A 17,176-nucleotide genomic window follows, 5' to 3' on the forward strand; every position below is an offset into this window, starting at 1 on the left:
AGCAGATCAAAAATTGTCAAAGCCGATTGACCAAACTCGAAATGCCTTATAACTCCAAGATATCTGGGGAGATATGACATTACGTGATGTGATGATTGGAGCGTTAAACTAAGATAATAAGAATTTCTTCATTCGTAAAAATAAATAAATAGTGACCAGATCATAGAAATATTCATATAAAGTCTGTAACTGAAAGTTCAACAATTTCTAAGAAGTGTATCCGAATGACTCTCTCAGTGGCGGCGACGGTAGCCTGGTTCGCAGTCGAATTTATCAACGATCCATAAGTTCCTCGATTGGACAACCAAACGGTCATTGAATCAGTCAATCAATCGATTGATCAATATATCAATTGATGGCAGGATATTGAGTGACTACGTAATCAAGACATTTTTGTTATAATTTAATATAAACTAAAACAGTTGTTGCAACTTTCATGGTTTTCAGGGTTAGTTTACAAAATTAGTGGTTGAAACAACTATACCTTATCTAAATGGATCGAATAGATCATATATTATCATGAAGGTTGAATGCTTTTTCACAACATATCATGAACTATTCATCGAAACAGTCTTGTTAGAGCTCTAACTTATTTGTTACTTACATAATTACGAGCTGTAAAATTAACTTTGAAAATTGTCAAAATTGTCCTGTTATTATTTCATAATGTAGTTACATATCATTTCTCCGAGGCTATTTAGCTGCTTTAAATATGTACAGATATCCGACGTACACATGTTCAATATATATTGTATGTAACTTTCGGCAATCTTATCTGTTCCTTTAATTCTAACGTATAAAGTAATGTGTGAACAATCGGACGGCGCGCATTATTTTCAAAACGAACGCACTACCATTACGTATTCGTCGGAATATGGATATAAATCTTTCTCATTCACGGCGGACTATTCAAATAATAACTGTTAATGGTATACTCGAATATGAAAATATTGAACAGTTGATGCTGCAGGGCATGAGTTTGAACGTTGAACCGCTTCCACCTCGACGGCTGAGGATTGTTCCAGTTCCTCCAATGCTGGATGTCAAATTACCGGAACCAAATCTTCCCGCTTAAGTGCTCCGTACGAAAGGATTTTTTTTGGATAAAACTGGGTGCCGATTTTAGTGTACAAAACTGCATGATTAATGTGGAGTAACGATTTAAAGTCATTATAATAAATATTAACCTGTTAATTATTTCATTTATATACAGTTCGAAAATATATTACTATTTTAGTTCCTTGGACGTACTTGTTGACAGATACCATAGTATACATGTGTTTTCCAAGGCGAAAGCGATTTTTTATTCAAAACATGAAACATTCCGGATGGTATCTGAAGTTGGTCGGTCGGGTCGGGTCTGTGAAAATCCAGCTTACACTTCAGACGTGGTCATTAACATCAGGTTGGTTTCTTTATCTTTGAAAGTTGTCCAAAATTTCATATTCAGTCAAAAGTAAACGTTAATACATTAACTCCCCCCCCCCTTCCCACAATATCAGCAAACAGAAAAAATAAGGTAATTTCACAGTTTCTATCTGCATGCATACAGTTAGGGAACATCGTATGCGTACAAATAATGATTTTAAAAATGTAGATAAAATGAATCATATACATGTTCAGAAAACATTTGCACAAGTCTGTTCTAACGAAATCGATGAATTTTATTAACATTTATTGTCTTTTAACGTATAGCGTATGTGAAATAAAAGATCCGTGATAAGTAATGATACCGTTTACTTGTGAGCACACCCCGATGCTGGATATGGCATGTGTATGCACATCAATGATGGAATAATATCAACGTTATTTAAGATGTATAGCTCAAAAAGTGATAAATCGATAAGCGTTTGATTTCGACACATCAAAAGTTTTCTATCATTTTTTGTATTTTATGGTTATATATTTATTAAAATCGAAGAGTTTCGAATAACTTGATCCTGTGCAATATACGACTATGATGGAAATGTATCTTTTTTTTATATAATAGCCCAATTCTCGCCGAAAGTTGCATGATCGCTCACAAATGTTTATTTATGTGGTACGATTTCAAACATAAATCAACAAATTGAAAATAAGAATAAAAACTGAATCGAGCGATTTCATTGTAATTACATTATCTAGTAATGTGTAAGATATCAATACGATAGGTTTTGTTGTTACGGAGATATTCATACTTTATGATGTCCTTGCGGTGTACTGGGGATAGATGAAGCAAATAAATAACTGCACAGGGGATAGCTATTAAGTGGACTGAGGATAGTAACGATGTATTTAGAAGAACGGGACTCTGGTCATGATTACGGCTTTTTACCTCGCAAGCTCGAGGAAAATTGTTCGATGTTGTCCATATCGAGGGATGAGAGCAAATAATATTGTTGTTGTTTTTTGTATCGGTATGTACTTAAAGCTGTTTTATTCATACGGATTAGTTAACCATGATGTGTTTTTCACAAGCATCAACGTTCGAGTCGCAAATATCTAAATACTTGAAATACGCCGGGAATCTGATTTATTCAGCAACACAAAACATATGGCCGTATAATTTATGTGGTGTTTGCTATTTATATACATAGTATGCTTTGTAAATCAAGTAGGTTCGTTTTTGCACACAGAAAGTCATCAGTAGGGAATGAGATATTGTGATCAAATTTGGAACACGTGAAGCTTTATTCCAAGCTTTGGTCGATGTTGCTATTACTTAGAACAGAATAATGGTCTCTGCTCGTTCACTTCATTGACCAACTCTGATATTTAAACAGCTTGCATATATACGTTCATTTAGGAGAGCATGGACTCATGGACTCTCATGTTGGTCTTATTACAACATCATCAGTGGAATCAACAACATTTTTAACATGGTCAGAACTTAAATTTAATGACATATTAATACTAATACTAAATTCTACACAAGAGTGAACATCAGAAAACAATGGATCATGTTCCTGCACCTCAAAATGTACAGTTCTGGGAAATAATTCTGGCGATAACAAAACATAATCTATAAGAGTACTGCTTATACATGTACACTGACCAATATCAATATCTTTGCCTAATCTTCCATTAGCTATGTATATGTTAGCAGACTTACATAGATCTATCAAACGATAACCATAGTTATTTGGAGCATGAGTATCACGTGAACACCTTTCAACTGAAAATCCTAGATCCAATAAATTGGCAATGGAGAGCATATTCCTAGTAGTAACATCTAAGTTTTGAGATGCAATATAAGGAGCAATTTCCACAAAATCTAATAGTTTTTTAGTATGAGCATTTAAATCGCCCATTATAGCAAAGTATGCATTATCAAATTCTGAGTAAATATCGACAATATCGCGTTCTAATTTATCAAAAATATCGATAGAACTGTACTTTGAACCTTCAGGTGGTATATAAACTGTACCAACAATTACATCACTGGAAATGAATTTAAACCAGAGGCAATTTTCATTGCTACAATCAAGAATTTTAATTTGATCAGCCAAATCCTTCTTAATAAAAATTCCTACACCTCCAGATTTTCTTATAAACTTTTCTCTACATATACCTTTAAAAACATAACCATGCAAGATAGGAACATCATAACTATCCAATTTTGTTTCTGCTAAACCAATGACATCATACTTGTTAATAAGATCAACAAACTCAGGGTAATCAATTTTGGACATAGTCCACAAACATGTATAACTGTGTTTTACGTTAGAACAACTTGAATACTGGTATTTCCAACTTCACAACGCAAACTGGGATCCCAACTTCACAACACACACGGGGATCCCAACTTCAACGCGTTTTCACCCTAATTTAGTTTAACGTAGCCACATCGAACAAAAGTTATTTCCCTTTTCCCAAGGTTACGTTTGGTTTGTCGATAGAGGTCGTTTGAGTGAAAACAAAGATGGAGGTCAATCAAATAAAGTCGGCGTATTGAAATTGGTATATCTACCACACGTATGAACTAATGGATATATAAGTTGGCGCGAACGCAGCAAGGAAATGCAATCTATTATCGGATACGGTCGTCACTTCTTCAGACTCTTCGCAACGAGCACAGAATTCAAAACAAAACAACAATCGTGCGAGCCTTTGAAGTTTGTGACGGGATGCTCCGGATTTTCTAAATCTTTGTCACCAGGAGGAACGATCATAGGTTCAAAGAAACTCGTCTTTGGGGATGATGCCTATTTTATTGCTAGAAATGCTCACACTGACGTAATAGGTACGATTTTGGTTTGTGCGTTTTACGGTGGGAACGTTACTGATTTTAACCTTTGATCAGTGACGTCATAATATAATTTAATTTTTTTTTAGGTTAAATTTACTGTGAATATTGGCGACCTGGAAAGACTTTTAAGTTTCTAAGATTCCGGTAAACTAAGGAGACAAATAACAAAAATATCAGAGAAACTTAAAGTGTATCTAACACAAACTAAAACAGTAAAAGATACAAAAACATGAAAAAATAAGGAATACACCATTCTGTAAATTCTACCTACATGTATACTAATAACCCTTACCTCTGAAGTTTGGTCATTTCGTACCCATCACAAAATTAGCTCGCCCTACCTTTTTACAGACAAAATCAGTATAGAAATTCAAATATCCCGAAACAAACTATTTTCGACCACAACCTATTTTCGACCGCCTCCTGAAAATGGGTAAAACTCTTCTAATTTGCGTCACTTCCGGTAAAAATAAGCTCAAATTGTTAACCATAACAGTCAGAAAACTTCATTTGAAAAAGAATGGGAATGGTAGTGTTAAAAAAACTTAAGTTCTAATTGAAACAACACCAATTTGTCATTTTAAATTAATGCCAAATTAGACCCTTCGTTTAAAATGATTTCACATGTAAAATACTTCTTTAAAATCGTGTTGTTTTTGTTTGCCAGATCTTACATATCTACCAATGCCTAAAACCTATGCCCTATTGTTTTCTAAGCATAGTGCACAACATTAAAAGCGCATCAAAATATGGTATGTTGCTTATTCTAAAATTAATGCAATTTATCTACAGGTAACTATATTGAATTGCATTTGGGTGCTCAATAACCATAAAATTATACATATTGCAGCCTAGGCAGGTCATTTGAGGCCCATTCAGAGTTGGACCAGTGATAACAGGGTTCATGATGGGTAAATTTATCATTTTGTACCCATGTGAAAGCCATTAGAAGGGATGATGCATTCCTTTGCCTCTCTTGTGGTGATAAGTAGCTAAAAAGTGACTGTATGGCAAATATGACTGTAAATATTTAATTACTTTTTATGAAAATAAAATAAATTAAACAGTTTTAACAAGTTATACAAATTAAAATAAAACAATATTGTGCACAAACTTTTGATGCGAAGTATAGTTAAAGGTCATGGTCGAAAGCATGTTGTATCTAGGTCAAATACAACATGTGACAGCCGCCATTTTGGATTCAAAATGTAAACAACAGACGATTGAAACAGATTTTATTTTTTTGTTTTTTGAAAGATGAATGATTGCTTTAAATGGTACACACAAACATGTATTTTTTTATTATCACTTATTTATGATTAAAATGTAAATAATCCTTAGGCGGTCGAAAACCCATTGTTCCGGGATATTAAATCCTCTTTAAATTAATAAATAATCATTTTAATTCATCTAATAATAAATAATTCTTCCATTGCGTGACAATTTAACTTTAATATGTTAAATTAACATATACCAGTAGGCGAGTAGTTCTCGGACACTAGTAGTTCTCGGACACTCGCGATTTTCACCTCATTTTGGAAGTTAGGCCAAAAAAAAAATAGATGTGTTTCTGGTGGCCCGACCGACCATATTTTTTTACCGCCGACCGTAATTTTTTTATGACCCTTCGACCCACGCCGACGATGTTCTCGGGTTCAAATGATAATTAAGACGACAACGATATTAAAATTCGTAAATGTTAGACGGCGACGACACAAACTATTCGCGGATACTTTAGCTTAGCGTCAAAATGGCGGCGTTAACGGATGATAACAATAATATCTCCTCTTTTTTGATCGCTATAGAGCTTGCGGCTTGCGAACACAAGCCGGGATCAAAACAAATCAAAAAAGTCCCAACAAATGCTACTATCCGAAATATTTTTGAAGAAATCCATGGTCAAGAAAAAGGGAAAATCGACGCACAAGTTTCGGTAAGAAAAAAAACTAGAAGTGTCTTGAGTCTTTGATGATTATTCAATATCAAAATAGTACATAAACACAACATACAACAAATACATGAGCTGCAAACAAAATAAAATCTGTGCTTCAATATGGCAAAACATGACAAAATTGATAATTCAAACATTAACCCTATATAGCAGTTGAAAAGATACTACTCGCTGATAGTTATGATCCGATAAAAGATTAAAAAAAAAAAAAAAAAAAAAATCCCTACCTACCGACCCTCTTTTTTTTACCATGCCACCAGAAACACATCTATTTTTTTTTTGGCCTTACATATCAAGCACCTGATTTAAATGAATCAGGTGTTTGAAAAGTTTCAGCAGGTACCAAATCTTTTCATTAGGAAAGTATTATAAGACGTTAAATTCCAAAAGTTTCCAGTTGATTACAAAATCAAATTTTACTTCCGCTGGGAATCACAATTTTAGTGCGCATGCGCAAAAAGCACAACTTAAAATACGGGCAACAGTTAGGTTAAACTATAAGTTCATTATACTTTCTTTTTTGACGCAGACAACATTCTGCATTTACGAGAATATTTATGTTAAGTCAAGCGTTTACATTACACATGTGCTAAAAATAGATACCATTTATTTCATTTTTATGAGCTTCATGGTCTATGTATATATATATGTACAATTAGATTAGTTTTTAATGAAAAATAATAAGATATATATTACCTACTGGTTTGAAAATTCCACTTTTAAATATCTTAAATAAAAAAAAATCACTTCAGCGCATGTTTCCCGGTTGTGTTGATCATTTAAGGCATTCGGAGCTCCTAGGTTGTTATTGAAAAAAATGGTCGAGGAGTTCCGAATGCATTTAAGGGAGTGTCCGAGAACTACTTCTGTCGAACTAAAATTTGACCCCTTTTGAGCACCACATTCGGAGGTTATGAGAATGGACTTAAATTATTCAATTTCACTTGATTTTGCATTATTTCAACAGAAGAATAGCTGAAGTTTGTTATAAACATTGGAATATCATATATCTTTTAAAATAAGGATACTTTATCGATAAACCTCTAAAAGTGTCCGAGAACTACTCGCCTACTGGTAATGGATAAAACTGAATCTGAGTACATACATGTGCATTCAATAAGAATGTATACTTACCCATCATGACATCACTTTTTAATTTTTTACTCTTCTGACCTCGATATTTACTAGCAAATGTGATCGGGCGAGTGGATTTATCGCACCTTTGACCTCACTTTGTAATTTTTATCATATATTTTTTTCAATTAATGCCAAAAATATTGATAGTTTGAGATATTCCAACTTAATGGCCATCAACGAGACTTTTGTCAAAACTTTTGACATTTTTTTAATATGGCAGACTCATGACGTCCACCAACCCAGCAAAACGTAGCGAAAGGTCCTTGCGCAGAGAATCCACGCGGCCACAATTTTTAAATTATCTCTGATATAAATTCAAATTTCTATGAAAATATTATTGCCTACTATTAAACACATATTTATTTATGTCATTACAGTATGCCAAAATAACATGTTCAGATATCATAAAACACTTACATGTGTTGATTGTTTATCAAGTATCCTGATATCTGTAAATCTGGGACAAATCTGACAGGTTGTGTACATGTATAAAATGGTATTTGTGACCCAGAACATATTTATATGAAATTAACGACTAATGACAAATTCAATCCAGTTCAGATCACTGTCGGGTATATATATATTGAACAATTTTGTCATTATTATTTAACATCAATGCATAATATTACTATACATTATTTTGCCCGGTGTTAACCCTTTACTTCATGTAAACCTAAGCCATTTCAGGCTGCCAGTTCATGGCTTATCAGTTCATATCAGTACCCCTACTTCATAGGAGATTATTGATATTATTGGAATTTTAACCCTAATGTATTACAAACCTATTTTCTTAGTATTTCTTTTGGTTTAATCAATAAGTCATCAATGTAAAGTTTATAGAGAATTAAATTTCCAATCCAGTCATATAAATTTTATTTTGTTATCTAAATTATTTCCGCATGATATTCATAAATAAACAGAAAAATATGTCAAATTTGATGAAAATTAATTTTTACTACACTTTTATTTATCAAACATAACACAAAATATTATATAAACAACATATTTTTATAATTCATTTAATGCAACCTGAATTGAAACAAAGATGGACAGAATTAAAAAATAGTTCACAACAAAGAAGCACGGTATATTTATATATATGATACAGAAGAAAAAAAACAAGTTGATCAACAGTCACAGTATGTATAACTTTCGGTTATTTAACACTACAATGAACAAATAAAGTTATTATTCAACTACTAAATGAGGCCTGCATGTTGTTGTTTACTAAATTTATATCGTTTATTGCATGTCCATGTATTGTCATTTGGGTTTGATTTTAAAAATCCTCATTTCTCGTATCCTTGTGTGCGTGACGCCGAGGTCTGAATTCTCGACGTCGTACTCAATGTCTCAAACTCATTTATATCGAAGCCAGAATGTTCCGATTCGTCAGACAAACACTGAAATATAAATGACATTATTCAGGAATGTTGTTTTAAACTGAAGTTAACAAGGGCAGAAATTAGCTCTACATTGCATTCTTGTGTATTCGAAAACACGTGTTTCAACAGCTGATCGATGTTAAATTGGGTCATGTCAAAGTTTAACAATAGGGATAGTCATTATTTTATAACACATTTGTACTTACTTTCAATTTGTAGAAGCAGATGCGCATTTTTATGACCGGATTAGCGAAACAGAAGTGACACATATGTCCCATATAATGATTTATGGCCTTTGTTTATACAAGCCAGATGATTTTTTGTTTATCCAACATGGCCGACATTTTGACACGTTTTCGAACCATGACCTGTGACGTCAGGCGCGTGATCAATAAAATATAGTTGTATTATTGGTAGTTAATTATAACTTGCAGTATTGTGTAAATTTCCACGAGGAAAATGAGACAGGAATGCCCACAAACCTGCGCAGTCAACGTTTTACGCATCTTTGATACCAGTGACCTTATTTCCCGATTTTCCGAAATTCTTTAAATAGTAACATAGTGTTTTTTTTAGTGCATTGTATTTATCGATGTTTATACTTCATGAATATGAATTTATAGCGCATAAACAAGCATCAGGTATGAAAATAAATGCCCCTACATTACGAATACGTAGGATTACGTATCTATGAAGCTATGGATAAAACGTTAAGATCCGTATCTATGAAGCTATGGATAGATAAGTAAAATTGCGTATCTATGAAGTAAAGGGTTAAATGGTAGAGAGTCGTAGTGTTACAGGGATACATAAGAAATGTCAAAATTATAAAAAAAGTATCCCTGATCGCTCATTATTATAGCTACAGTATAGTTTGAGTCAGTGAGTTTAAAAGAGATGGAATCATTCACAGAAAATCATGAATGTGCCATTTTTTCACAAAAATTGCTTTCTATGATCACTCAGTGAAATAAAATACAATCTTACACTGAGATAATTTTAATTTAAAAAATATCCTGTGTTATATTTCTTTTTTGCTTCAGGTTTAGCAGATGGTGTTGGGGGTTGGAGAAATTATGGGATTGACCCTTCTTTGTTCTCCTCGTCGCTGATGCGAGCATGTGAGAGATTGGTAAAAAGTGGCCAATTCAAGCCTCAACATCCAGCCAATCTCATCCATGACAGCTACCAGGAAATTCTGGCCCAGAAGTTTCCATTGATCGGTAACATATTTCTTGTTGATACCCATGTAAAGAATGGTTATTGTTAAGCATGAATTTGGCAAATGCAAGTAAACCTTTAACAAGCAGACTGCTTTATTTTCAAAACTTAGAAGCTTAAAGTGAAATCATGCTGATTAAGTTAAGTAATTGACAAAAGATGACAATGTATTGTATGAAAAATTAAACGTTCTAAAATATCAAAACAATATATTCTTGTTTGAAATGTACAGTATGCAGGACCTTTTTTACCCTTCTTTGTCTTTGCTGATACCAGGCTACTTCATCAAGGGCCAGACCGTGTTTTTTGCCCCTAAAATAGCCTCTGAAATCTGTTTTAACAAAACAAACAAACAAAATAAATTTTATATTATTAGAAAATCAGGATTCATTAAACGATGTTTCTGAGTGATTTACTTGCTGGGTTATTGATATTTTATTCTATTTGTAATTTAACTAAATTGTCCTAATTGTTTTAAGAAGTACAGTTCTCTGAGAATATTTCCCCCAACTAAAAAAAAAAATAACTTGCTTTTTTCACCATAAAAAGGGCTTGCTAGCTAGGTGTCTTCCCCATAACTGGTAAAAAGGCCTTGGTATGTATTAAGATAAATAATAATAATGCTTGTAAGTAAGTTGTGGTGTCACAAGTTGATATAACATTATTGCATTGCAGGTGGTAGCACTGCCTGTGTTGTAGCTCTACACAAAGCCGAGAATATGATATACACAGCCAATCTTGGAGACAGCGGGTTTCTGCTGATCCGAGATGGGGAGGTGGTGCATCGATCAGAAGAGCAGCAGCATTACTTCAACACACCATTCCAGTTAACAGTTGCACTCCCTGAACAAGAGGGGCTTGTACTTAGTGACAGGTATTGAATTGGATGTTACTTAAATAAGTGTACTCGTCAATAACTTAATAAAGTCATGTTCACAATGAAGAGATTTGAACTGTCCAAGAGGCCGTAAGTTTTAGGCACTTCAAAGTTAATTTTGTACCATGCTGTCTTTGAGAGTGTAAATTAAAGTTAGGATTTAATTGGTTTGTTGAAATTGAACCAATACAAACTGTTCATGTAAGGATGCTTTACTGGAGTATAAGCCTGCCAGGAATAAACAATACAGACGAAATTGAGCCATTTGGGCTTCATGGTAGTTCAAAGTTTAAGTTTCGCAAGATAGCTTAGAAATAAGTGAGTGAAACAAAGTGAAACATTTATGATTATTACCTTAGTAAACATTGTCAGTAAATTTAATTTTTGCATCATTTTAATGTCTGAATGATTAATTACAGAGCTGAGTCAGCCCATAAAAGCTCCTACAAGGTCCAGGAAGGCGACATTCTACTCATGGGGACGGACGGCCTTTTCGACAATATGCACGAAGACATGATTGTTGATTACATATCAAAATACAAGGTATGATCATGTCATTGTTGCAAAGAAAACCAGTTTTTTTAATAAACTATAATTGTTTATCACAAAAGCAGAATGGTATAAAATTGAATAGTTAGGACATTTATTAAAAACAACAGAAATTTGTTTGTTGACTGTATACTTTACAATACAGATATATGGAAATGATATCAAATACTGGTACGATATTTATAATGTAATTGAAATTGTAATGAATTCATTTGATCTGTTAATCAAATCCTCAGAATATTATTTGTGTAATGAATTCATTTGAGCTATTTCTCAAATCCTCAAAATATTGTGTGCACCTCAGTTTTTAACACTATTAAAACACGTATTTCGAATCTTGAAATTGTATTCAGTATTAATATAGACAATTAACTTTTCAGGATCACAAAGATGCGTCTAAAGTCACTGCCAGCACAATTGCAGAGAGGGCTCATGACTTATCGTTTGATCCGGACTATATGTCACCCTTTGCTCTAGCAGCGATTGACTCAGGCATAGAATTGCGAGGTATTGTTCTGGAATACAGTGGAATTGAGTTTGTTGCCTGTTTGGATAACCCATCATAGTGATAAGTCAAACCGATTGTAAGACTAATTCTAATGTGAAAGGGGCATAACTCTGGAGTGACTGGGGCAATCAAACTGGACCGAAATATTATGCCCATAAACTTTGTCACCATATTGCCTGCACAAGATATAAATTTACTATTTCGAAAGTAAAAGGGGCATAACTCTGGAATTTACCGAGACGTGTGATCCCACCCTTGAACTTAACCGAGACATTATGCCCACAAACATACTTACAATCATTCATCAGTGATTGTCTTGATATGATTTTACTGATGCAGACGCCAAGAGTAATACCTTGGTTGATATCCAGTAATATGAATATTATTCTGTTCAAAAGTGTTTACTTCGGTTTGAACATCCAAAATGGATACAACAATATACTCAGTAACAGATATACTGACTGAAGCACAGTACAGCTTTAAATGTGTAAATCACCTTTTAAAAGACCAAACATTTTGGAGGCTTTAAACTCTTTGTTTTGAAACGTGTATGTTTGTTTTTTTCAGGTGGGAAACCAGATGATATTACTGTGATAGTAGCTAGAGTATCATCCGACTCAGTCACTTAGCTGCCTAGGACAAAATCATCGGCATTCTAGCCCAGTATCATTCCCATGTGAGGAGATCAGAAGCGAGGTCCGACACTGGATAATAAAACGCATGGCTTGAATTGAGGATATATGTTAAGTGACATGAAAAGAATGTAATTGAGGAGACTCAAGAAGTCTGGTGTCATAGTCACTCAGTGTTGTCAAAAGACTACAGTTTTATTGGATAATATGAGGATGTTAGCTCAAAGCATATACATACATCTTATCGTTTCTATAATAGTTAATTGACTAGCACTTTCTGTTAGCAAAATGCTGTTATTTTGGGAAATGAATGCAGCCAGAGTCAAGCATGGCCGGTGTGAAGCATAACAACAGAAATTAGTAAAATAAATTTTTGAAGAACACTTCCATAAAGGTCGCTAAAATGTAAAGTCGGAAACACCAATTTATAATATATTAATATAATATTATGCTCTCTAGTCAAAAGTACTGGCATATTTAAATTTCAAAAACATGTAAGTTTACCAGTCAAGCTACAAAAACAGACACCATTTAGGTAACATAAACACCAATTCAGTTATTTTTTCCACTCAGTATATGCTCACTGTTTAGATAACAAACAATACAGTGAGATGATGATATGTCAGTATCTAGTTTTATCTTTGATCTGTATGTTAATTTCAACATACCTTTTCTTTCAATTATTTTTTCCTTGTATTAAAGTAATGTCCTCTCAGTTTTTGGCATACAACTTGCTAATGAAGTTATGGCACCAGTTTCACGATTTTTTTTTTTAAATAATTACTAACTTAATCAACCCATTTTACGACATTACAGCCTGGCACGGTTCAAATTTCAAAATATTGAATGTTTCTTCTGTGTTTGAATCATATTCTTTCATCGGTTCTGTTAGTTTTTTGAAGAATTTGTAATATAGTAAGTGATGTACTTGTAAGGTTACTTATATATATATATTTAAGGTTGTACTCAACTGTTCTTTTGTGTATTAATTTTGAGCACACAAAAATGGTTTAAAGAATTTGAACATAAATCAAAATGTGGGATAACCAGAATTCTATTTCTTCTTTAAACATTATATATATAAATATATTATTTAATTATATATATGTTAATGATTTTTTGGAAACTGGGTACAAGGGCCATGCTTATGAATGGTCTCAAGTTTGTGTTCAAACTGTGGAAAGTGGAAAGATCATTGTAACTTGCTGACTAGTTGTGATTTTTTGATGAATTTTACCTTGTTATAACTATTTTAAATTGTACATTTTTTATTTCATTTTGTAAAACAAACTTAACATAGATGATTATTTGTAATTTAATTAAAGTGATGTTGTTTTAGTCTATAGCAGTCATCGAAATTCTATTTTGTGATGAACAAGCCCGAATTCTTATACTACTGCTTGGCATTACATTTTTGAGCAAGCCCTGCTGTATTAAACTCAGAGTTTGAGCAAGCCCGGAGAGCATTTTACAAATGTAGGGCTTGTGGGCTCGGCCTAATTTCGACCACTGCTATAGTCAGACTCGACTGTTTATAATCATGAGTCCAGGTTATGGTAAAAAGTTTTTACAGTGTGTGCCATAGGAGGTATGTGGAAGTCTAGCCAAAGATCTGGACTATTCCAGCAAAAATGAGCTTGAAAATCATGTGTTATGACCTATGGAGTTGTCACAAAACTAGTTGTCTTGATGTTAGTTGAAAGAATGTTATTGTTGATGTTCAAACTTTTTAGTCATACTAAACAAAAGTGGTTTTGAATTATTTTGTGTCATAATTGTATCATAAATGATAATTAAACTTTTTTGATTCACCTGCACCTTATATTTAACAGATCTATACATTTTTATTGGAATGCTTTCAAAATGTTACCATAATTGAATTTAAATGTATTTAATTTGGTATGTTGTACATATACAATACATGTTGATTCTGTTTAAATTCACTGTATAGATTTTTTTCTGTATATTTTGTAAGTGTTCAAAAATCTTTAAACTGTGATATTAATGTTTTTAATGTATACTGTAAAATGTAGTCATTTCTTTGCTTAGATCAAACCTACTTAGGCTTTGGTGATTAAAATCATTTAATTTAAATCCTTTTTACTTATGGTTTATTTTTAGACAATACATGTTTGCAAAATGAAATGTGCACAATCAACTTCTTGTGGACAACAATTTTCAACACGGACACTGGAATAATTTGAGTTTATTCTCATAAAGGTACAAAAAATTGTCCAGTTAGATGGTAGATCATAAACACTTAAGTTATTTTTAATATACCTACCTGATCTGTAAAGATATCCAATATCATAAGTCTTACTTGTTCTTTGAAGTTAACTATTCTTACAAAAGGGAATTTAAGATACATGTAACATGAAAGTTCTAAATTACAACTTGTCAAGACTAGACTAAAGAAATGAAACCATATCCCCTTCCGGCAGAGCTGTGGGACCAATCTTGATTCATTGCTGGTCTTGTGGCATGTTTGGTACAACATTACATTTTGGCAAATATTCCATCCACTGGTTTGGGTAAAATTCCTCTGTTAGCTTCAAACTTTTATGTGACAGGGTCAAGCCGTAAGGGCCCGGGCAGACCTTTATAGAATTATTTTTATTTATATTTAAACTGTAGCTTAGTTAGAAACATAAAAATAGCTTAACTTAAATAGCATACCTTTGTTTTTGATTGTTCCGAATATTTGAATATTTTTAAAAATTTAATAGATTAATTATCACACTAAAGCAGGAACTATATAACTGCATAAAGAAGTAGAAGCGGTTATTGAATTATTGCATTAAGGTGATGATTTAATGTTTTCCATTGCCATTAGATTGTTCAGCAACATATAAGGCTCCATCATAACTGTCTTAGTTTGACGTTCCAAGTCTTCAGTCGAAGCCTTTGCTGAATTTACACAACAATGCTAGAAAATACAACCAAACTTTATCAGAACAATTGATATACCCAAAAAATTTGATTCATTGTAAACAGACACTTGATGTTTCTTTGAAAAGAAATGTGTCTGTCTGAGATCTACTCCTGTCCAAAGTATAGCCCTTTGTGTGCCGGTAGGTAATTGGAAATATGTCACACATTGAACATATGTTTATATATAGATATAAATACAATTTTATTATTAGAGCTAATATTGTTCTGTATCACTATGCATGGTTTTAATTGTGGTACTAACTAGTGGTACTGTGTATTTGTCGATGTTTAGCATGGATACACTGATGTGTCAACACATCTGCAAATTATCAATCACTTTTTGAGAAATTTGTAGCAGACTGGTGTGCCAGACAAAAATACCATTTTTCTTGATTCTTCAAATTGTGAAACATAAACAAGAACATTAGATTTTTTTTTTAAATAGCTGGATTTAAAATAAAGTTGTAAAATAATTGATCTATAAATGTTTTTCTTCCATTGTAGATTAACTGTCCCACAGCTTTGTTTTGTGTTTTCATTTCTACAGAGACTGCTCAGTTTTCCCCCCAAGTTCCAATCAATAAATTGTACATATATTTGTGCTGATAATATTTTTTTGTCATATTATCCAAGTACCCGGTAAACAGGATTGTTGGATGTGATGTTATTGAAAAAAGATGATTAAAAATAATGGAAACATACTACAGAAGTTGTGTTGGTTATTTATCTTGGTTGTCATTTTGCTTAATGTTTTAATGGTGATCAGAGGATGGATGCTTGTCCAGCATTTTGTAAGCATGAGCATTGCAACCAAGTTTGGTTTTGATAGGAAATGATCAAGTACGGAAGCAGACCGCTAATTACGTCAACAATTTTGACAAAATGAGCTCCATATGTTTGGTATTGATCTCGATCAAGAAACTATGACAATATTGAATACACATTGGGTCAATGATATGATTAAGTTTCGATAACAAATGGTTATGTTTTTGGAGTGGTATTTAGTGTATATGTTGCAGAAACTAACAGTTCATATTTCTCATGTTTTGACCACCTGGTGTGGCCTTGACCTATGAGATCTTAAAGTCCTAAGGCTTGTGATAAATGGCTAAATATGGTACACCACATTCCGCAAAGCATAAAGTTAACAGTTGAAACACTAAATGACTGCTACAGAGCGAACGGTTGCTCATCTGATATTATTCACTCAAAATGGAAGAAATAACACAATTATTAAAGCCAAAGAGCAAGAGGTATTCAAGACTAGGGCAATACATGTACTAGATTATTATTTTTTGAAAAAACTAGATCAGGGAATAACTATGTTATGTACTCATAGGCTATATTTCTCTGTGAGTGACTTTTTCCCCCATTTTGCTAATAGGGCCTGGGCATGTCTGATGTGTGATTTTGACCAAAATTGGAAATTCCAATTAGCGTAAAATAGAGCAAAAATGCTTTAAAAATACAGAAAAAAAGATAAAAGATCATGATAAAGGTTGGTTCTTTAAGAATACACACCGACTCTTCCTGACAAAAAAGGTTTAGGGGTCCTATTATTATTATTTATTTATTTTAAAACATTTAATTGGGAATTTTATTTTCACATATGATAACAAGAGGCCCACGATGGCTAATGATCTACTGGCAAAGCTTCTTTGGTCATTCCAGAGCATGTACATATGGATAATAGGCAACATACTGAAAGTTCACCTTTTGAACTTTTCTTGTTAGTTAACGGGCGCCGCAACAATAGT

The 17,176-nt window shown here is 33.0% G+C and overlaps 1 protein-coding gene across 1 annotated transcript; it reads left to right on the forward strand.

Moving 5' to 3' along the window:
* Positions 1–3,885: 3,885 nt before the first annotated feature.
* LOC128231829 (protein phosphatase PTC7 homolog) lies at positions 3,886–16,120 on the forward strand. Its single transcript, XM_052945044.1, has 6 exons — positions 3,886–4,222; positions 9,745–9,924; positions 10,598–10,796; positions 11,219–11,342; positions 11,729–11,855; positions 12,424–16,120. Exons 1-6 carry the CDS (start codon positions 4,000–4,002, stop codon positions 12,483–12,485), a joined length of 915 nt encoding a protein of 304 aa, XP_052801004.1. The 5' UTR covers positions 3,886–3,999; the 3' UTR covers positions 12,486–16,120.
* Positions 16,121–17,176: the final 1,056 nt, after the last annotated feature.

Source organism: Mya arenaria, chromosome 4, assembly GCF_026914265.1.
Source record: "Mya arenaria isolate MELC-2E11 chromosome 4, ASM2691426v1".
In the NCBI taxonomy this organism is placed as follows: Eukaryota; Metazoa; Mollusca; class Bivalvia; order Myida; family Myidae; genus Mya; species Mya arenaria.

Excerpts from the sequence above, each read along its gene's own strand:
- LOC128231829 (XM_052945044.1), top strand. The coding sequence starts at position 4,000 with ATGCAATCTATTATCGGATACGGTCGTCACTTCTTCAGACTCTTCGCA. Across the intron at positions 9,925-10,597 it reads CCAGAAGTTTCCATTGATCG|GTGGTAGCACTGCCTGTGTT; the intron begins GTAACATATTTC and ends ATTGCATTGCAG. Across the intron at positions 11,343-11,728 it reads ATTACATATCAAAATACAAG|GATCACAAAGATGCGTCTAA; the intron begins GTATGATCATGT and ends TTAACTTTTCAG.